The sequence below is a fragment of the Dermacentor silvarum genome, chromosome 8 (genome assembly GCF_013339745.2).
Source record: "Dermacentor silvarum isolate Dsil-2018 chromosome 8, BIME_Dsil_1.4, whole genome shotgun sequence".
Taxonomy (NCBI): domain Eukaryota; kingdom Metazoa; phylum Arthropoda; class Arachnida; order Ixodida; family Ixodidae; genus Dermacentor; species Dermacentor silvarum.
This window is the reverse complement of record NC_051161.1, coordinates 126,710,451-126,732,030: the sequence shown is the minus strand read 5'-3', so window position 1 is coordinate 126,732,030 and position 21,580 is coordinate 126,710,451. Positions and strand designations below refer to the sequence as shown.

The 21,580-nt window shown below is 49.2% G+C and overlaps 1 protein-coding gene and 1 long non-coding RNA gene across 5 annotated transcripts in view; one reads left to right on the top strand and one right to left on the bottom strand.

The window, feature by feature from the left end:
* Positions 1-21,580, top strand: part of LOC119461676 (sal-like protein 3) — a 118,014-nt gene that overhangs the window by 82,735 nt on the left and 13,699 nt on the right. For 3 of the 4 annotated variants that reach the window (XM_037723046.2, XM_049671874.1, XM_037723045.2), the window contains exons 2-6: positions 6,261-6,595; positions 7,441-9,343; positions 15,137-15,286; positions 15,804-15,851; positions 18,337-18,840. In XM_037723046.2, coding sequence (XP_037578974.1) covers positions 6,336-6,595; positions 7,441-9,343; positions 15,137-15,286; positions 15,804-15,851; positions 18,337-18,840 — 2,865 coding nt within the window. In that variant the 5' untranslated portion in view covers positions 6,261-6,335. The remainder of the gene's footprint in view (positions 1-6,260; positions 6,596-7,440; positions 9,344-15,136; positions 15,287-15,803; positions 15,852-18,336; positions 18,841-21,580) is intronic. The other variant, XM_049671875.1, reaches the window with a different exon arrangement.
* On the bottom strand, positions 429-1,245 carry LOC125947355 (uncharacterized). The gene is made up of 2 exons (XR_007468223.1): positions 1,130-1,245; positions 429-1,093 (listed from the first exon to the last, which is right to left on the bottom strand). It is a non-coding gene; the product is annotated as an uncharacterized LOC125947355 (long non-coding RNA).

The following is a 21,580-nucleotide window of genomic DNA, read 5'->3' as shown; positions in this document are numbered from 1 at the left end:
TGCCGTCCTCGACTGCGCTTCCCTTCTCTTGGTATCCATTCTGTAACTCTAATGGTCCACCGGTTATCCATCCTACGCATTACATGGCCAGCCCAGCTCCATTTTTTCCTCCTAATGTCAATTAGAATACCGGCTATCCCCAGTTTGCTTTGTGATCCACACCGCTCTCTTCCTGTGTAGAAGCCGCTATATATCGAAGTTGTACAATGCATGCTCCGGCGAGTTACGTTGGCCCATTTCCGTGACGTCATAGCGGACACGAGTATCCGCGTTTCTCGGGAATTGTGTCTTGGAGCGGGGAGTCGCAGAGGTCAAGTGCGGTGCAGTTCTATGAGCGGTGCTTTCGCAGAATTCTTGGAAAACTTACATGGCGTCGTCCTCAGTTCTGCACATGGCCAGTTCACCGTGTTGTCTTTGTTTCTTTTGCCTTTGTTATTATTATTTTCCCCCCGTTTGTCCTTGCTCGCACGCGCACACCTGTTCAACCGCGCGAGCGTTTCGTCGCGGCAGCTGTGTAAATTTCGCAACCCTGTAAAAACAAAATGGTGCCGATACCAACGTTTCGACCGACCAGATTAGTTGTATTGGTTTATGGACTGCGCGCGCAATCGCCTGCCATTAGTCGCAGTGTGTGCCACACGCTGAAGCGCAGTTCCGTTCCGGAAACTGCGCACTTCCGGAACAAACGACGTCATCCTGACGTCACGAGCTTGGCGCGGAAATTTCAAGCGGCACGCGGGATGCAACAACGCGGTCGCCGTGACTTAGAGGGCGGCCGGGATCGTGTAGTAAGACATAATTGTATACACTACTTAATTACCACTTTTCTGGCGGCACAGATGTTATTACCGGTTTGTTACGTCACGCAGGCCTACCGACATTATGAAGCGTGCATAAACCACTAACACATCACTAAAAAGAAAATTTGAGGACTATCTGACTTTTGAACCGAACTACTGCAAGAAGTGCGGTCACTGAGTGACACACGAACAGTGGAAGTATAGTAACAAATAGGTTTGCGAGTATATGGCTTTGAAATGTGTATATATTTGCGTATGTTGCCTGAAGCAATGCCAGACCAGGCCATAGCCTCCTCGATCGAGGAGGCTATGACCATGGCTAACGGCACGATCAAGACTGTGACACATTCGTGGGTTTGCTAACGTCACCGACCGTTTCAGTCGTCACGGGATATGAGCGCTCCTGCTTGTTCGCTTAACATGTTCATTTTGCTCCTCAGATACGATCATTCTTTTTGTATAATAACCATATGGGCGTAAGGGAGGCGGGTTGGGTTTTAAGGATTATGAATTTTTTTAGAGATTGTGAACTATACGTTGCTCATGCGTACATACAGAAGCGAGTTTTCGAATAATGTTTCGTGAATGTCCGTACCAGGTTTTAGAGTTTAGCCATAAGCGCGGCTCCGCCCGCCTGAGTAACCCTGGTAGCCTACTGTCGGTTCTCTTGTATAGTCCAGGACAGGTCCACTTTTTTTTTTTTTTTTTTTTAGAGTGTACTCTAAAAAAAGTTTACACCCTTTGGGGCGTATCTTGACCCCAAGCGATAATCGGCATCTGTCTTGTCCGCATTTCCTTTCTTTAACGCTGCGAGCCCGGTACTTCCTAGTCACGAAAGGCTTGCGCGTCATCAGCGTGACTTGAAGGTTGACACAGCATTCTCGGCAGGAAAGTACCAAGCGCTGAGTTTTCAAGAAAGGGAAACGGGCAAGCAAGGCAGATGACGATTATTGTTTATTTGGGGACAACATACAACCTAAAGGGTGTAAACGTTTTTATAGTGAAGATAATCGGTTTGAAAACAGTACAAAGGGAAGTTCATGAATGAATTAACAGGTGACCGTAACTTGGAAAACCGTGTACACTTATAGGTAAAACAAACAATTGTTCCGTCCGCACACCGTCACTGAGCTTCATAAGTTGGGATCATTCAACAGAGAGAAAAAAAAAAGGGGGGGGGGGGGGGGGGGGGGCGGATGGAAGCAAGTACGAGAAGCTGCAGCTCCAGAAAATTCACTTCCTTGAGATCACCCGGAGCGCAAGTTGCCTTAGCGTGGGTAATTAAAGCTCATTTAAACGTTTTGTTTTTTGTTTTTTTGACAGGAAAACAACGCACGCGCTACACTATACAGAAACTGGCCATGAGAATGTTCACAATAACTGTTGTAAGATATAAGCTGCAACCATTGGCTACATCGACAGGTCTAACAGCGCACCAAGCAGAGGTGCGCTTTATACGCTATTATAGTAATGCGCTATAATGCGGATATCTTGGGTTATATATATATATATATATATATATATATATATATATATATATATATATATATATATATATATTACGTAGCTTCGTGCTCTCTTCCAGCGTGTCATATTGCCGTTTGCTACGTTGTCGCAGCCCCAGAGACAGCAGTTTATAGTGAGCGTATGTATGTTGGGCGTGTGAGCGTATGTTAGTATGTTTTTTCTTGGTCACACACACACACAAACAGACGCACACACAGGACAGGACAGGGAATTAAGTCGAGAGAAACAGCTTTTGACTGGTGTTTGTCTCTGCTGTTCATAATGCGCGTCCTTTCTCTCTTTTTTTGCGCTATTTTTAATCGACTTGTTTTCGTGCTCGCTTCGTCGCCGATGTCGTCCGACCTGTGCGCCGGCGCCGCGGGCGTGCGTGTTTGTGCGCGCGCTTTTTTCTCGTCTGTGTGTGTGTTCGTGTGTAGCCTGTTGTCGCTGGCGCGACGCGCGCGTCTCTCGGACGCCGCGCGCGCGCAGCTGTTGGCGAGCGCAGCGCGACGACACGTATGCACAGCGCAGATGCTTGTCGCCCCCCTTTAGTTTTGTCTCTACACTATATACACAAGGGTTCTCTCTCTCCCCTCCGTCGCTGCTTTCGCTAAGCACCGCAGCGTCTACAGTGTCACACAGTTGAACTGGCGCTGAGCCGTGCTCCCTCAAGGGCTGCAGAAGATAGCGCCAACCTTTCCCTTTCCTCAAGAACCACTTACTACTACTACACAGTTGAAGGCCCCCTTGTGTCAGAGAACGGCGAGCAACGGGAAAGGGCAGGTCCCGCCTTGTGCAGTGTTATAATTCGGCAGTGTTGTCGATATCCGATGACAGGTGACCCGTTAGTATGGCGACTCGTGAATACCTGGCATGTGTGATTTTTTTTTTTTTTTTTTTGTGAACGTTTGTTTCCTGTGAGCGGAAATGTCCGCTGCAATCGTTGTGGGGGACTGTCCCGAGACGCCGATGCATCGTCGGCCAGCCAGCAGGTGGCAGCCGTAGCCTTCACTTTTCTCCTCAATTCGAATTTCCCCACTGTGTGTCGTTGGCCTTGAAGTTGACGAGACCTGTGAAGCTCGGGAGCATACTGTTCAATGTACTGCGAACAAAGCCACGGCCTTTCAAACCGAAGGTTTCCGGGATAATTCTGTTTGTCATGGTACGTTCTGCGATGCCCTCGCGCCTTGACATTTGTTTGTCTGCGCGATATATAAAGCCGCTAATGAGTTTGAAGACTGTTTTCCGACAGTGCATGGCTTAGCGAGTGATTCTTTCCCGGGGCCCAGCTGCCTCCTGCACACACTTGACCGCGGGCAGGAGGCAGCTGGGCAGGTGTTGTCTATACGCCCCCGGTTTCCGGGCCCTCCGAGCGACGTGTGGATGGGGATGTCCTGGCCGAGCATCCGTTGATCCGTCGAGGAGCGTGGGATACTTTGTAACGTATGCGTGTCGGCCGATCAAAACTACCGGTATAAAATAGGTGCGAGCCCGCTCTCCGGCGTGACGTATATCGGTGCCTGTAAAATACTGAGGCGATATACATATACTTAAAGAGAAGGGTCTTAAGAAGCTATATAGTGAGAGAGTAAAAAGAGAGCGTCCGTAAGGTTGGCTTCACTGCGGTCGCACGTCTTCCGCCTTCCGCTCTCTCCCGTCCGATGGGCTGCTCCCGCGAGGCGTCGGCTGCATTGTTCCGCGGACGAAGCTCATTGTACGCATATAGCATGGGGTGTCCCGTGTGCGTGTGCATATACAGTTACGGCGAGTGCGTATTGTTTCGTGCATCGATCACTTCCTCCTTGCCGCGGCCTCATTCGAAGAAACTGTCGCGCAGAATTGTAGCCGGATCCAATGCGGTCGCGTGCAGAAACGTAAACCTGAAGTTTCTGCTGTCTCCGAAGACAGGTGAAACCATAGGAAACCGTTACACGATATGTATATTCGAGTAAACGGAGTATAGGGCCGATCGGAGCTCCCGCAGGGCGGTATTTCTCGTTTTGCGCTTCCGGATCAAAGTCGCTATGCTGACCGCCGATTTCCTGGTCTTTGGCAGAATTTTTGTCCCGGTTCTCGCCCGCTACGTCGAAAACCGATCCTGTTCGCAGGTCGGGACTCGCGCGGTATATATGAGCTGAAGAAATTGCGCTGCGTTCGTTTTCTTTTTATCATTTCTGTTGGCCCGATTTAGGTGGCTCCGACTTCACATGCAGGCTGCCCTCTCCACCCTGTAAAGCCTTTGACAACCTCGGACTGTTCCAGAAGTGTTCGGCAACAATGTATAGTCGCACGTGAGGCGAACCGCAGAGCCAAATCGTCGCACGGTGCCAGCGGGACAAGATGCTAACCGCCCGTCGAAAATTAAGGAGAGTTTTAAGAAGTTTGCGGAATGAGGGTTGTTGATTTCTCTTGATATGATGCAAGGTTTTGTGAACGATCGCATTCTCCGTGTAAGGCTGTATCTTTCTGATGTTAGGGGTATTTGTTTTTCCCTCATCTCGACAGCCTGCTTCAATAATGTGCATGCGGATGACTTTTTTCGGGCGCGAGCGCACGGAGGTGTGTTGCCTTGCCCAGGCATGACTCGGCGTATGCTATCTTATAAACGGTGGCCGTCCCGTGTATACATTGCGTGCGTAAAACTTTTGCCTCTTTCGTCGTGTTTATTCGCTGTCGCGCATTGGTATCATTTTTACTCATGCGGGCCGTTCTCCCCTCTTTATTATTATTTTTTTTTTCAACGCCGTATATAGCAGGCGCTGTCCTGTTAGGAGCGCCACACGGGCATCGTTCGCGTCAGGAAGGCACCGGGCATATTGCGGTTAGATGTCCTGAAGAATGGTGACCGTCGTCATTGTCATGCCAACAGAAGTGCACTTCCATGACACGAGAAACTTCACTACGGTGCGTTGAATTGGTCTAGTTGGTTAGGCGTTCCATATTCGGAAAAGGATGCACCGACGATTACGATACTCCCTAATGCGAAATTTGAGCGCAGCTGTACACGTGTTTTCATTTCGCGATATATAGGCTGACGCGGACAATCTATCCCGTGCAGCACGTTGCAAACGGAGCCAAGTGTGGCGCGATTACCTCGCTAATCGGCAGGTGACGCGTGGCCGCGATTCACAGCAGCCGCCGCAGACAGACCTCCGCTTATGCAGCGCTTTGTTTTCAGATATGGTTTCATTGGACGCGCTCGCCGCATGCCATTGGTGAACAAACGATGGCGCGCTACGCTGGCGCCATCACGTAGCGGTCGTCGCCGCAAAGCCCGTCTTTCGCGGCACTACGCTTTTCTCACGCTTTCGCCATACCCTCCTCCGCTTTCCGCCTCATGGTTCCCCTGCACCTTCCTCCTCCGGGTTCCTCCTCGCGCTCTCTTCGCTATCGCCGTCTTTCATCTCCCGCTGCTCTTCGCGTTCGCTTTCATCCTTTGCTGCGCTCCTCACTCGGTTACTAGGGACAACGCCGACGCTCTCCACAGGAACGGGTGCGTGAGAGAGCTGCGCTCTAAAATGCGCAGTAGATACGGCCGACTGAGCAGGCGACAAGGACGTTCGCGTCGTCTGCTCAATCGGCCGTCTCTTCATTGGCATTTCGTGCTGCCGCGTTCCGGAGGAGGCGAAATGCAATAACCCGCTTATGTATATACCGCGCACAATTTGGTGCACCCATTGAAGTACCCCAGGTGGTAAAAAATTCACCCGGAGCCCTCCGCAATACACGGCGTCTCTCGCGGTCTGCGGAGTGTGTGGATGTCAAAACACCACAATTTAAATTGTCTTTCGCGCTGTATTCGAGCGTGATATATTTAAGCGTCCGAAACTGACCTACGTCTCCTTGCTGTTCATTGCCTGTGTGTATTCGTATCGAATTGTAGTAAATAATGACAATTACTGTTTCGTGCTGTGTGCTTCTAATAATCTTCCGCTCTCATGTGCATCCACGCAGGCGGTGAATCGTCGTTCCCCGGTGGTGATCGCTGCCCCCCTGACCCGTGAGGAGGGGCTGGCAGGCGGCCGCGCCATGAACGGCCCCGAAGGGGGCGGCGGACCCGCCGCCCCCGTCGCCGGGGGGTTGCCGGGCACCTCGCCGCCGTGGGCGCCCCCTCGACACGCGGTGCCCAAACGCAAGATGGCCGTGGCGCACGGCCCGCTGGTGCCGCGCAATGCGTCTCCGGGCCAAGAGCTGAGGCCGTGCGCCGAGATGCTGCAGCAGGGCGGCCTGCTGGTCGCCGGAACCGTGGACCTGGCCTCGTCCGCCAGGGATCCCGCGGTCACGTCCAGGTGAGATCGCGTCAACTGCGCACGAGCAGTAGGCAACGCCGCGGAGGACAATAGATGCACCCGCGGTAACTGAGTGGACGTCCGTTAGAGGACGGCACACGCTGAAGATATCAGTCTCTAAATAGGGCAAAAATCAAGGCGTATTCATAGAAGGCTTGTGTTGTCTTGACGCGGCGGGTGTAAGTCGCGGTGCTCTGTGGATTGACCAAGCGAATTATTTCCCGCGGGTTGGAATCAAACCGCGATGGTGGAGTCTCAGATGATGCTGAGGCTCAGAGGTCACGTGTTGGGCCAGTACTGCGAGGGAAAAAATGTCGCAGTTTCGGCTGAAAGGCGAAGCATAGATTTAATAGCAAATTATTAGACAGCTGTACGAAGTTAGTAGCTTCATGGGTCGTATAAATTGCAGTAAACGTTCGCTTGCTAACTAAATTAACAAGCATAGTGTCGAGCCGTGCTTCGTGAATTATGTTGGGCAAGCAGCCCAACATCATTCACGAAGCACGGCTCGCGCGTCTAACCTCGTGTTCTCCGGGGTGTGGCACAAAAAGAGCTCGAGCGCAACAGCAGCGTTCCCGCCATAGAGTGTACTATTTTCTAGTATGATCACCTAGTTTAGAGTCCAGTCATTCTAACCTAGTTATCCTCTCGGTTCTCCGCACGTAATGCGTCTTTTGAAATAGAAAGCAAAACTACGCAGTTTACGAAATTGCGGCTGGTCCTGCGTTCGGGAAGCAACGGAGATCGCCAGATGAAACATTTCTCGAGCATTGACTTGCTGCAAAATATAGTCTTGTATCGCAAAGCTTGTGTCGGTGACGCCGGATATTCACGCTTGCTTCCAGAGACCTACTACTCCCAGGTGGCGCGTGTCGAGTGTCGTCGCCACGCGACTTCCACCGGCCGTCCAGGGAGCACCGGTCTTCGAGGGATTCTCGAGAGCTCCCGCTCAGGATAGACGTGGGCGCTCCTGGAGCCTCTAGAGACTATAATCTGTCATCGTCCCCCGGTGACTTCTGCTTTCCCCCGAGAGACGTTACCAGAGACGTCGCCAGCTCGTCGCCCTCGACGAGGCTGTCCCGGAGTGGCGACTCGGCGCGTCCCAAGGACTCGACGTCATTGTCCGGCGCCAGTAGCAACAGCATCATGAGTGCCTGTTCCTCGACTTCGGTAACCCCCGTAGTGACTCCGGTGACTCCGCCCGCTGCAGTGACCGGTTGCAGCGGTGACGTGAACATGCCCAGCACGGTCTACGGTTCCAGCCCGGGCCGCAAGCTGGAGGACACGCTTGCCGGCCTGAGGCTGGCGCCGCCGCGCGAGAGCGTGCTGGTTCGCGGTCCGGGACTGTCGTCCGCGACGACGAGGCCGCAGGTGACCAGTCCGCAGATCCTCGAGCAGCACATCAGCAAGATCATCTCCGAGAACGCCGCCATCGTAGAGACGCTCGACCCGTTATGGACCAAGCGGTACATGCGCCACAACAGTTCGAGCAGCAGCAGTTCTTCGACGACCAGCGGCGTCTGTAGCGGCGAATCGTCGCGAAGCGGAAGTTTAGGCAGCAGCACCACCAGTAGTGCGCGAAAGTGGAGTCTCGACCCTTCGGCGACGGCGCTGCGAGGTCGCTTGAACCCGCGGAGGGTCTCCGAGAGCGCCCTGGTGCGCGCGTCCGTCGCGTCGCCTTCCTCCTCGTCGGCGGTCGTCCCCGCGTCTCCCCCGATCGCTTCCGTGACGTCCACCGTCGCCGGCTCCGCGTCGTCGCCCCCGGACGCTCCTGACGGCAGCATCATCCGCGACCTGCTGCTGCGGCACCGGGGCGAAGGTGTCGACGCCGCCGCGGGTGCCGCCTGCCCCAAGTGCGGCATCTGGTTCCGGAGCGCGGCCACCCTGGAGGTGCACCTGGAGCACTACTGCAAGGCGCCCAACCCACCGCCCAAGAAGCGCAAGATATCGGAACCCGTGCTCTCGTCTCACCACGCGGCGGCCGCGTCGCGCTTCCCGTTTCCCCCGGTGTCGACCCGGGCCGCCGACGACATGATGACCGGCCGGGTCGCCGCCTGCAGTTCCGTCGGCGGTGGAAGTTGTAGAAGCAACAGTGTGGCGTCGTTCCTGCCGGGTCCGTCGACCTTCGACGGTAAGGCGCCACCGCTGCCGGGACCACCCGCAGCCTCCGCGCCGGCGCTTCCACCGCTTCCGCCCCTGGTGGCGTCCACTCCGCCCTCGATGTCACCCCCGGTCCTGACGGCTGCGCCCGTGGTGACCAGCACGGCGACCCCTTCGCCGGCCCTTCTGGCTCCACCCCTGAGGGCAAACAGGCCCACGTCGCTAGCCCTGGGCAGTGGTGCGTCAACGCTGGTCGGCTCCACGCTGGTCAGCCCCGAGACGCCCCGGCCCAAGAAGACATGTCAGCAACTGTACATCAACGGTCATGCGTACACCTACCTGGGACTCAAGTGCTCCACGCGCTCGACCTACTGCTGCATCTACCGGCCGCAGCCCATGTACGTGGCGCAGGAGGCGGCGCCCCCGGGACTGTCCATGTACTCGGATTGGCGCGTGGTACCCGTTGCCGACCCAGTGCCTGGCGTGACGCACGTGCGCCTCTTGACGCACTACGACTCCCGCCAGTGGCTCCACACGGGCGCTGGCCGCACCACCATGAGTCCCTGTGGGGCAGCGGCGCCCCTGGTGACCCACTCCAGTTACTGGCTCTACCGCAGCCGCGCACCTCCTAAGGAGCCGCCTAGGGAGGTGAGTAGTCCAGCAAACTTGATGCCTCAACATCTTGCAGGACAAAGGCCTTTAAAGGAGAACTAAAATTTGGGCTAGTTGGTACAGTTTCATTGTGCCATAGGCACGAAGCAGAACACAGAAGAGACAGGAATGGACATTGGCTGTTGCCCATCCCCTTCTTTTGTGTATTCTGTTTAGAGCCCATGACAGCACAAAGATGTCATCGTGGCCTTTACCTCCTAAGACCTTTACCTCCTAGAGCTCTTTTTGCACTTGCCACTGCCCCACACAATCGGTACCCTTGCCTCCTGATGTCCCTCATTTACCCATCGTTAACGTAACCCATCTTACTAGTATAACCTAACCTTATCATCAATCAGCGTTGTTCTCTAGGTCAGCCTATATTTATGGATCCTCTGTCACAGATGTGCGAGTGTTAGGTGTTGTGATGAGTATCCGGCATCTGGTACAGAATGGTGACCGTGGTGACGCACTTGGTGCAAAACAGGTGGTTGGAGATGTTTACTGCTCTGCAGGGGGCGTAATTACCAGCTTATCATGATGTTTATATGGAAACCCTGTGATTGGGTGCTCTTTGTAGTTTGTTGTCCAGGTGATAGGACATGCCCTTACAAGGCAGAGTTATGGTGCCTGTTGATCCTAGTCCAGGCGAACATTGGCTCACCAGACGTCTGATTTGTTTATTTCCATTTGATTTGTTTAAAGCACATTTCAGACCAGTTGTGTTTTGTTTTATAGTGAAGCAGAACACACTGAACTTTCAGAAGTGGGGCACTTAAAAAGTCTTTCAAGAGAAATAGTTGGTTAAATTGGATTGGTAGACTGTGCAGTTGGGAGAGAGTAAGATGGGCAATGATACCATCTTGAAACTAGATTCACATGATCGCATCGGTTTAGACAGCACCTGCCAATGTTTGCTGAATTTCTATTGTTAAACAAGGATTAAAATGAATTCAGCAAGAAACAAAGGCTCTTCCTAGCAATGTCTTGAAACTTCCTTCATACGAAAACGGCTCAAGCAAACAAAAAATGTCTTGAAATCTGCAGTGCTACTCCAATGTACCGGTGTTGTGGTTTGAACTCAAAATTTAAGATTTGACCTTTTTTATCTTGCCCCAGCTATTTATTATCTAATAACCAGCTATTTTCCTGTAATAAGTGCATATGCAGATTTGAAAAAAAAAAAGCTTATCAATCTAAGCTGCTTTAGAGTGGCTTTTCAGTGCTTTAAATGAGATACTATGGTAGAGAAATTGGTTTAGCATGCGTGATGTGCGGGGTGTTAAGGTTGCGTGAAAGGGACAAATTATCGTACACCTCAGATTAGCATGAAGCTGCAAAGGAACCCCAGAAAGCTTTGCAATTTAAGAAAAGTTCTTCCTGGTCCAGGAATTGAACCCAAGGCAGGGACGGGAGGCAGACTTGATAAATCCAAGTGTAGGGACACAGAATGTGGCAAATCAGCTCTGCAGCAATTTGCAAGGTGGCGGAAGTTTCGTGAAAGCAAAAAAATTGTCATCCACCCGAGATTAGAGTTGCCTTGCTGTAATAGTCTTTCGGTACAATGCTGTCATTTATTTGACGAAAACAACAAACGACAGCCACACGTGGCTAATGATTATGACAGGGTTTGACCTGCTGTCCTCGTTGCAGGATGACAGCTTTTACAATATGTCGGCGTAAGAGCGTTCATATAAACGCTTTGCTTGCTATCAAGAAAAATGACCATTTTATGAAAAGGTCACAGGTGCTGCGCATTTTCCAGAACATGTTTGTCTGGCTAGGCTGTTGTCGAGAGCACCGAAGGCCTGCAGCAGCTTGGGCACATTGATCATAGCGCTGCTGCACGTATGAGACAACCAAGTAGAAATGATTTCTCGCACACCCGTCAAAACATGCAGCTAATTGGTTGATAACATGGTGCCCGTGTACTCTCTTGCGTTTGCCATTGACGACCAAGTAGAAATGATTTCTCGCACACCCGTCAAAACATGCAGCTAATTGGTTGATAACATGGTGCCCGTGTACTCTCTTGCGTTTGCCATTGACGCAGTTCTCAAAACTTCAGGAACCTGTGTACTTCGCAAGATTTGGGCTTGCTGCTTGCACTTTGTCACCCAAAAATTAATTTTCTGGTTGTCATGATTTTTTTTTTTTTGGGGGGGGGGGGGATGAGGGGGCAATTCAATGCAGCAGCAGGATAATTTGATGCGAATTCTCTCCTTCATGAGTCCTTTTGCACTGCCAAACTTTGAGGCCACCACAGTAGCTTTTGAGAATAATAACTCTAGCCAAAACGAAAATAAGAGCCCTAACGCTATCAGCACCATTGTTTAATGCAAGCAGCATTGGAATGAGTGATTGTCAATATTTTATTTGTTGTTTTTCTTTAACTGTTATAAAAAAATTTGGTCATCTCCGAAAGCTGAAATGAAAATGTAACCTAAAAGTATATTTGATCCAGAGCATATTAATGCCCGCAGTAGTGGCACATTGGTTATATGGATCTAAATGGGATTAAGGTAATAAACTTTGCCCCAAAGGCAGAAGTATCTACTGATACAAATGGCAGTGATGTTAACATTGACCGCCATTGTAGATGCGTCTATTGATTTCAGTAATTACCTTGCCACCATGGCAGACAGAAGTGTCTGTTAGTGGCAGACGTGTGTTGATCTAGGTAGGCTTAAGGCAATTAACCAGAACCCCATAGCAAAAGTTAGCAACCAGAACCACATAGACAACCTAAATGAATGAAAAAGTAATCCATGTCATTTTTAATATATAAAGTAGTCTATATCATTGCAGCAAAGAAACAGACTCCTCTCGAGAAACGGTGACAAATTCTCACTTCTTCATTATCATCGCTAAGGCCATGGTGGGCCTGTATGGCGGCAAGGCTCTTCACTGCTATCACCATGCTCTTATAGAGATTAGAGCCAGGAGCTATGTTTATCTTGGCTGTTATCAGCTCAAAGGGTGATTCAGCTTGCAACCTCTGGATGCTGCTGGGCTTTGGAGGCTTCCTACATGGAATTGTCTGAGCTCCTGAAGGATGCGTTGTGAAGACCAAAGTTCTGCACATGGGTGCCAAGTTTGTTTTTCTTTCCTTTTTTTTTTTGTAGTTTTGCAGATCACTCAGATTGAGACTGGAACGGCGCTGCAGCATTTTTTGTTGTTTAGACATAAGTGACAGAGGTTTTGGCTCTCAGGTGGTAGGTGGATGCCTTAGTATTGAGAAGCTGTGTGACAAGAATGTGATTCACATGCACGACCATTTGTTGAACAATGAACTGCAGCATCACATTTCACAAATGAGAATGCTTTCTTTGGCTCTTTGGTTCTTATTTGTGCCAAATGTTAAACTTAGAAGTTTTGTGTGACAATAATTCTTTATGCAGAAAAAGGGGTGGCGCGAATGCCTATTAGGGTAGTAGGGTAAATAGGAAGGAAAGGGCAAGATAACAGGTGGCGGTCAGTCCCTGCTTTACTTGAGACGTCCCAGAGGGAAGGCGGTGTTGTGCGGGCTTGACAGTCATAGTTAGGTGCTGTCCAGTCTTTGAAGGTCCTAACATGCAGCTTGAGATATTTCTGCCGAATGTTTTTGTAGCCGGGGCGCTCCCGCAACATATGCTTAGTCACCAATCCAGCGCCCGTGTGCATGTTGGGCAGGTGACCGTTGTTGCAGGGGCAGCAGCATCATAGTCCTGCGAGTTCTTCGCTTTGTTGACTTTCACACTGGAGTTGTCCGGTTCCTCGCTATTGCAGTTTAAGGCGTTGTGATGCTATGAATGATAGCAATTGGCAGTCGGAACCATTGTGTGCCAAAGCTTTGTGTCTCGACGTTGATGCTGAGCTTTAAAATTAATGTTGCAAATAAGCGGTTATTCTGCACATGCTCAACTTTGAAAGTTCTTTCACTTGCATGGACTGTGATGCAGTGGACTCACTTCAGAAGTGTGTTCACTGTGTTCTTGTACCGTTGTAACTTGCCCGGCTTTCAGTTGTTATGGTGCTTGGGAACAGAACAAAACTTCAACTTCCTGTGTACAGTAAGAGGGTGGATTTTTTACTATAACGCTAAGTTTCTTGAATCACTCTTTCAGACTTTGACGCTCAAAGAGATTTTTCATCCAGTCTTGTTTGGGTTTATCTTACAAGTCATTAGCCTTTGTCAGGTCCAATGAGACAGTTTGCGAGCATTGTTTGCCTCAGAGATAGCCACATCATGGATCAACCAACACAGTCTAATGTTGGGTGTTGCATCTTTGTCTCCTATTTTTTTTCTTCACATTTTTCTTATCACAATGGCGAATGGCTTCTTGAGTGCAGGCAGATGGTATCTTCGAAGCTCTTAGGTAGGTCTGTTGCGGCAGTAAATGCAGTGTACCATCGTCACTACTGTTTTGGTTGAAAACACATGAAAGGGCAGGCTAGCCTTCCGCTGGCAGGAAAAGTGGGCAGTATGCTAAACATAAATATGAGAACAATGGAAAAAAGAGTCGCATAAAGAAAAAATACAGCAGGCAAAAAAACAATGAACATGTTACGTGTACTACAGTGCTCTGGATGGACTAAAAACAATAGCAGCACAAGGTCATTGTTTGTTGCGGGAGTCTGTGCACTGCATTTGTGAAAGGTAATGGTAAAAAAAGTAACGCAGCATTTTGACAACCCATCTTCTTCAAATGTCAGTCCACGTCTCTGCCACGCATTCACTTTTTCCAAAGCCCATTTTGAAGAAAACTAAATTTCGTAAATTGTCACTGAATTGGGACCTCCCTGTGCCACTGTTAACAGCGGAAGCTATTTCCTTTCGTGGCTCCCAGCTGCGCCTACCGTCTTGGAATTTGGATGTAAGGGGTGGCCAAAGACGCGTCAAGACGCTATGGAGCCCAGACAGGAACTACATTAATTTCTCTTTTTGTCTGTGCAAGCATGTGAGCTCATCTTCGTCTTTCTTCTCTTTGATTATGTCTTAAAAGATGCAAAGAAAGTGTCGTCTGTTCTTGCTAGTGAAAGCACTGTTGTACTTAGCCGGGGAAGACCAGCCCTTGAGTAGTACTCGCAAACTTTACTTCCAAGGCCAAAATTTTTAAAAATTAAAAACTCTTTAAATTATGAATGCATGATGTTTGGTATCATGAAGTTTATACCATTGCTAAAAGGCTTAAATTTGCCGGAATATCTAACAGCATGGATGAGCATCTTTGCAAGTTTGTCGATGAGAGTGATGACGACAGTAACAATCGAGAGTGGGAGACATGAAAAATGAAGTGTAACTAGATCAGTCGTTCTGAGGCTTGAATAAGTGGGCCTGGTGATTATCCATCACTGACAGACCGAGACTGTCTGAGACGCTGCATATGCAACACTCATTGGCTCAAAGCGCCACCTTTGGCAGTCCCAGACTGTCAGAGACTGATAATTGATGAGGCTCAATGTGTATGTAGTGTCTAGCCAGTGTTTGAATTATTGTGTGCATCATTCGCGACATCGTACATGGTTTTAGCTGGTAGCCGTGCACACGCAACTCATGGAAGATGTGCACCCTGAAAAGATTCTGAAAAAAAAAATAATAAAGTGCACGTCTTACACGAGTAAATATAGTAATAGTAGTAGCAGTGAGCCATAAAAATTAGTCATTTGCAGAAGCCAAGTGAGGGAGAGCTACGGCTGCTAGCAGCAGCCCTGAGATTTCACTTCTGCAGCCCCATAAAAATGTTGTTTCCACTTAGAATCCCTACCTTTCACTGAAATCGTCACCACCGTTGTTTGCATTGTGCGCAGGCCACAGCGATGGAGTCTGAAACAAGTGCTACATCTCCACAAGCCAGTGTTGACATGGACGAGCCCATGCCCTCAGAGGCTACGGCGCCAGAGGAACCAATGATGGAGTCTGTTCCAGATGCCAGTGTGGCCACTGCAGAGCCTCCTCAGGTGAGCAGCTTTGTACTGGAGACTGTGCTTGAACAATGCTGGACTGAAGACTGTATGGAAACTGTACAGCGAATTAGAATATCGGCTACCCTTGTTTGTTTTATCGTACAGACCGCAGTCTTCCTGTCTCTCAACATTATGCCTAACATTTTTCCTTCCATCGCTGGCTGTGCGATCCTCAACTTCTTTTCAAGCTTTTTTTGTTAACGTCCAAGTTTCTGCCTCATATGTTAGCACTGGTAGAATGCAGTGATTGCACACTTTCTTTACAAGGATAGCAGTAAGCTGCGATCATCATCAGGCCTGCCATATGCGCCTATGTGCATCCTAACAATGTTGATCCCGAAGAGGGACAATGGCTTCTGCTGTCGGTATGGATGTGTGTGATGGATGAGATCCATTAAGGCGGCATTTGTGCAAGTGAACTTTGTTCGCTTTAAATTTGAACTTTGTAATTTTGCTCTTTATGGCTTGTTTTGTCCGACTTCATGCAAATATGCATAATTGTTGCCTGCAGGTGGTGCAGCCAGTTGTGCCTTCAATACCAATACCAGCCATGCCTCAGGTAATGATAATAACTAATGCTTTTGTTGTATAATAAACTTGCAGCTGTATGTACGGGTTAGGCAAATTTAAATAAATAAGAAACCGCAGTTTGTTGTAGACCCTTTTCACCGCGATCCCAGATGCAGCCAGTTGTGCCTTCAATACCAATACCAGCCATGCCTCAGGTAATGATAATAACTAATGCTTTTGTTGTATAATAAACTTGCAGCTGTATGTACGGGTTAGGCAAATTTAAATGAATAAGAAACCGCAGTTTGTTGTAGACCCTTTTCACCGCGATCCCAGAGGCGCCGCCATGTTTGATCACGTGGTAACACGTCCATTGGTTGCCTCAGCTGCCTTTGTTGCATCCGTGTTTACAATGAATATGCATGACGCCTGGTTCACCTCAGCAAACTTGTTTTGGGGGATAACGTAAACGGTAACTGGGTGGACGGCACGAAGCTTTGGCCGCAGCTTTAGAGGACACGTAAGCGCTTTCTGAGCTAATTACTCCTTGTCTAAACGTTGCGAGCAGTGTATACAGTGTACAGTGTACAGTGTACAAGAAGCTGGGCTAGAAATGTATTCCAAGCTGGCCAAACATTTCACTTCTGAATTAGATCAGGATTATAGTGTCCTTTGCTTTTCATTCTTTTTTTGCCAATCATTTTGAAGCAGCGGCTTGTCATGTTTCTGACTCAATAAAGTTTCTCGATGTAGTTACTGTCTCATTGTTTACTTTCTGCCTAATCGTTCAAGGTTGTGATCAGTTGTGGTAGATTTGTTCTTGGCGCACAATTAGGGCTTGGAACGTAGATATTCTGTACTTTGTGATAGCTTGTAGTAAAGATGCATTATCGCTAGTCAGTTGCTTACTCTTTGGACTGTGATGCATTATCGCTAGTCAGTTGCTTACTCTTTGGACTGTCACAAAACATTCAGCTTCGAACATTCATGTGCTGTTGGTGTTGTCACCCACGCTTCAGTGCATTCATTCTATTCACTTGATACATGGGTGATAGAGTGGGAGTAAGATTAAGTATGTGTGGGGGTAGATGTGTGTAGATAACCTGCGAGGAACTTACTATGCCAGGAAACAGCACTACTCCTTTGTCACTGTGTAACAAGCAGTATTCACTCTTGCCGACGTTACGAGGTTGAAGTCCTTTCTCTGGAGATTAGTGATACAACATTGGCAGATGAGTGGTTTTTTTTATTCTCGATGAAAGCTGTACATCGGGAAAGACTGGCAACACAGGCAGTGCTTGTGTAGCAGTGGTCCATGAACTTAGCCACACAGATTCATTCCATTCTTCTATATGCTATTCACTATTCTTGCCAACAAAGTAATGAAGGAGGCTAATTGGTTCAATTTGATTTCTTTTAAGAACGCACTGATTTGAACACACTACATGAAGAAACAAGACAGAAATACAAGTTGAGCGCTTTGTCCTGTGAACTTGTGTTTCCGTCTTTTTTCGTGCAGTGCTTTTAAACAAGCACATTCTTAAATCAACTACTGCACGAGTCATGCCTCTTCCGTTCCACATTTTGCAGCATGAATAAAGCACAGCTCATTAGCGCTCACCCAGTTGCATTTCTGACAGCTGATCACACAGTAGCAGGGCAGAAGCGGTAATGCTTTCGCGCACGCCCTCGTCTGAGGCAACGCGTGGCACGCCGCCGGTAGTGCAATCTCGTTTCTCTGGAGCAAACTGCTCCACGAAAAGGTTCTATAGCCAACAATTAGCGTGCTTACTTTCATGTGGCATTAGCATTAGCATATATCCATATATGAATGTAGTTGAGAACTGCACATATAAACACTCCAAATTGGTATTTAATTGTCATTCTTCTGACTTCTGTACTGTTTACGTGCAGTTCTAGCAAGGTGGTCTGCATGCATACTGTCTTCACAGACTGTTTATGCTAAAGCTTTGGAGTTGTACTTTCTAACCTAATGCAGTCTGCAGAAATGAAACAATTTTACGGACACTAGCATTGTACATTCACACTTTAGCACTGCTGTTCCAACGTTTAGAGAGAGGCTGATAAAGAAAGCATTCAGTTGGATACTATTAATAAAAATATAGGAATACTTTTACTACTAGTCCATTGTTCTCAAGATGGTAGTGCCCATCTACAAAACAATGCATATGGTTTAGCAACTTGTACCCAGTGTGGCAATAAATGGGCAGATGTGTAGTACCGCTGTGTTGAAAATTAGTGCTGAAATGCTGGGCAATTAGTACAGTGGCACATTAAGAAGATGCAGTGCGAGGAAGGCAAGGACTTGAGAATAGGTAGTGTCCAAAACATGGCGGTCATGATACGTTTCTGCCTCCTACAATTGCTTCTGGTGGCTGCAGTACATGAAAGCATAACCTTCGATATCATCTGTTTGAGGGAGGCGTTGCTGGGGGTGTGTGATTTGGACGCCACTTATTTGCAACATGCTCCATTTTATGACGCATGCCCTTTCTTTCTTTCTTGTTCACTAGGTGGCACCACTGTTGCCGCCAACATTACCCCCACCACCAGTGCCTCCTGCCGCACCAGTGCCAATGGCAACATCGTCTGAGGGTCCAGGCAGTCCGATGCAGACGGATCCAGTGGCAGTGTCAAAGGAAGACACCGTGGCTACTGCAGCCGACGGAAATGGAAGCAGCGGCAGCCCGAAGCGAGTCCGCATCTTCGAAGGGGGCTTCAAGTCCAACGAGGCGTACACTTATGTGCGCGGTCGCGGGCGTGGCAAGTACGTCTGCGAGGAGTGCGGCATCCGGTGCAAGAAGCCGTCGATGCTCAAGAAGCACATCCGGACGCACACGGACCTGCGGCCTTTCTCCTGCCACCACTGCTGCTTTGCCTTTAAGACCAAGGGCAATCTGACCAAGCACATGAAATCCAAGGCACACCACAAGAAGTGCACCGAGCTGGGCATTCTCCCGGTACCCACCACGGTGGATGACTCGACCCAGGTGGATCCGGACACGCTCGCCCGACAGGTGCGTTAGCACTCTTTCCCATGGAATGCCTTTCTAGATTTGTTAATTGTGGTGAGCTCCTCTTGCTGCTTCAGCCACCGATGTACCGTCAATGCTGAAGTTGCGGCCAACTGCTCACTTACCGTGCTCCTTGGCGTACGCAACAACCTTAAGCTTACATGCAGCATTGTACGACATCAATTCCTCTCCATTGTGGACTCCTGGCAGCTGACAGATGAGCCAAAGGGGCTGGCTAAGCTGGCTGCAAGAACTAACTGCACAAAAGAAAGATGGCGCTGGTGACTTGTGCACTGCCACATATGAACATGGAGGAGCCAGTTGTGGCAATGATGACTACCATCATTTCCGTGCTCACGTTGGTTTCGACGGGAATTCAGGGCGCAGGCTCCTTTCCCAAGCGTATCACCCCTGAAGGAAGCCGAACGCCAGGCCGGGGTACGCTTGTGCCCTTTTGAACCAGTGGGTGCCCGGCGGTGGTGGGAATCGAACCCACAGCCTCCCGCAGCCGAGGCGGGCGTTCTACCACTAGGCCACGGCTCCCCGGATGCCAGAGTTCGAAGTGCAGCTCTCACCATCTAGTAATGGCGTGTGAAAGTATGCTGCGCATAAAAATTCGCTGATGTGCGTGTGCCATCAGTGCACTGAAGACGATTGTTTCTCGGTTGGGAATTTTTTTCTCACATTTTGGGCTGCCAGGTTGGGGGTGCCCATTCTTGAGTGAAGCCCTTACTCGAGGTTATAAGGTAATAAACATCCCCAAGCCCAGTAATGTGCAAATAATGTACAGTGATGTTACCGCATATGTACTGGCCATTTTCTATGATAACTAACAGTTAATAGCTATGTGCTTCATGTCGCACATCTGCATGTTCCTTCTTGATAGCCTAGCAAGTAATATTTTAGCTCGCAAGGTCTAGTTGTAGTTGACCACTGTGCCTACCTTGAAGCTTTCCTTAGCCATATCTGTTTAAACTTGTGCTCGCACCACGGAGTAAGCTAGACAGGAGCGCCAACTCCGTTCATCCAGAAGGGACAGATCCTAAAACGCCGGTTGCCGGTGCACAGCACGTTCGCCTGACGACGCTATGCGTGAGAGAAAAATATGGAAGGGGGGCTTCTCCAGTCAATCGATGAAATGGGTGCGTAGCTGTGCCAAGCTCGGGTCTCTTGACCGTTGCTATAGCAATGGCGCCAGGCCGTGCTTGGCCATGCTCCCGCATGTCCTTGCATATTGGTTGTGTCATCTGCTCGGCGCATGCCTCGACACCAGTAGACCTCATACGTTTGCTGTCCGTGGAGAGGTGTTAGCAGACAAAACATATCTTTATTTAATTTTCATTCATTTACTCAAATTATACCTTACAGGCCCCATGCCGTGCCTTTATAAAGAGAGGTTACGTGGAGTTCAAAAACACAGAAATGAACAAAATACAAAGACCTATGCTAGAAAAAAGAAACTAGAAAATTGGGGAGGGGCGGATACAGTGTCTGCTTGTGTGGTCTTGAGCTATGTCAGAAGAGAGTGAAAGCAAGCTTTTAGGGCAAGGGTGTGCCTTTTATTACAGTTTTATTGCGATAGCAATTATATGGACACTCAAAAGCAGATTTCTGCCGTCGGCGTCAGCGTCGCCGTCGCCGTCGCCGTGAGGTTCCGTATGACGTCAATCGAGATGAAATCGTCGCCGCGCGCCGCCAAACGCTGTATGTGCGAGTGAAAGGGCGCGAGGGACGCGCTCTTTCACGGCGAGTGAATGCACGGCGGAGAACAAACGCGCGTTCTGCGCCGTGCTTCCTTAAGGGCTGCAGAAGTAGGCGTCTCTTTCCTCCTTTACAATCATCATATATGTAGAGCAAACGCGCCTTCTTTCGACGCGCGAGAGGCCGTGGGGGAGGGGGAGGGAAGGGAGACGACGTTTAGCTGCGGCACCAAATGCCTATTTATATCAGAGGCTCCGGCAACAGTCACCAACGCCGCAGGCATTTTGAGCGAACGCGGGAAAAACGCCGACGGCGTCGACAACAGTTCTGCGCGTTGCCGGTGCTGCTGCATGTCCAAATTTATACAGCTGATAAAGCTAATATCATTACTCCGTATAGCTCTCTACAAATTTGCTATCGCAATTGATGCTTCGCCTTTCAGGTGAAACTGCGACAACTTTTTGTTTGAGCATCGTTCAAGTAGTATGTTGCATCGCTTGCTTCTTTTCTCACAACAATTTTTTGTGTCGCCCCATTCTCTTAGTACATTGTGGCGGTTGCATGAAAGTGGAATCTTGAGTCTTTCTGGATGCAGAAATTGCTCCGGCAAAAGCAAATCTTAACTTGCGCTCAAGGAGTTGTGCTGTCATTTTGTGCCGTGGAGCTGCTTGCGCTGCTTTCTTCAGCGAAATCATTGTTGCAAGGCACATTCAGACCATGCTCTTTGCTGAACAGATCCCTGTAGACTCCAGGCTGCGAATTGTGGGAATCATTATCTTTTTGAAGGCAAGGCTGAGAATTACCATTACGGCACGTGCCTGAATAAGGGAACAAACCTACAGTGTGTGCAGTTGTAGACAAATTGTTGCCCTTCTGCCTTTCCGCATCGATGTCTTGTGGTTGCTTTTGGCATTCAGCATCAGTGAATCGTGCCTTGCTTCCCTCGAAAATAGTCTAATCTGCTTCCTTTCGAAGTCGATCAAAGGACTTTATTTTTGTCTAGTAGTCTCTATGTCTAGTCTATGTCTATGTCTATGTCTAG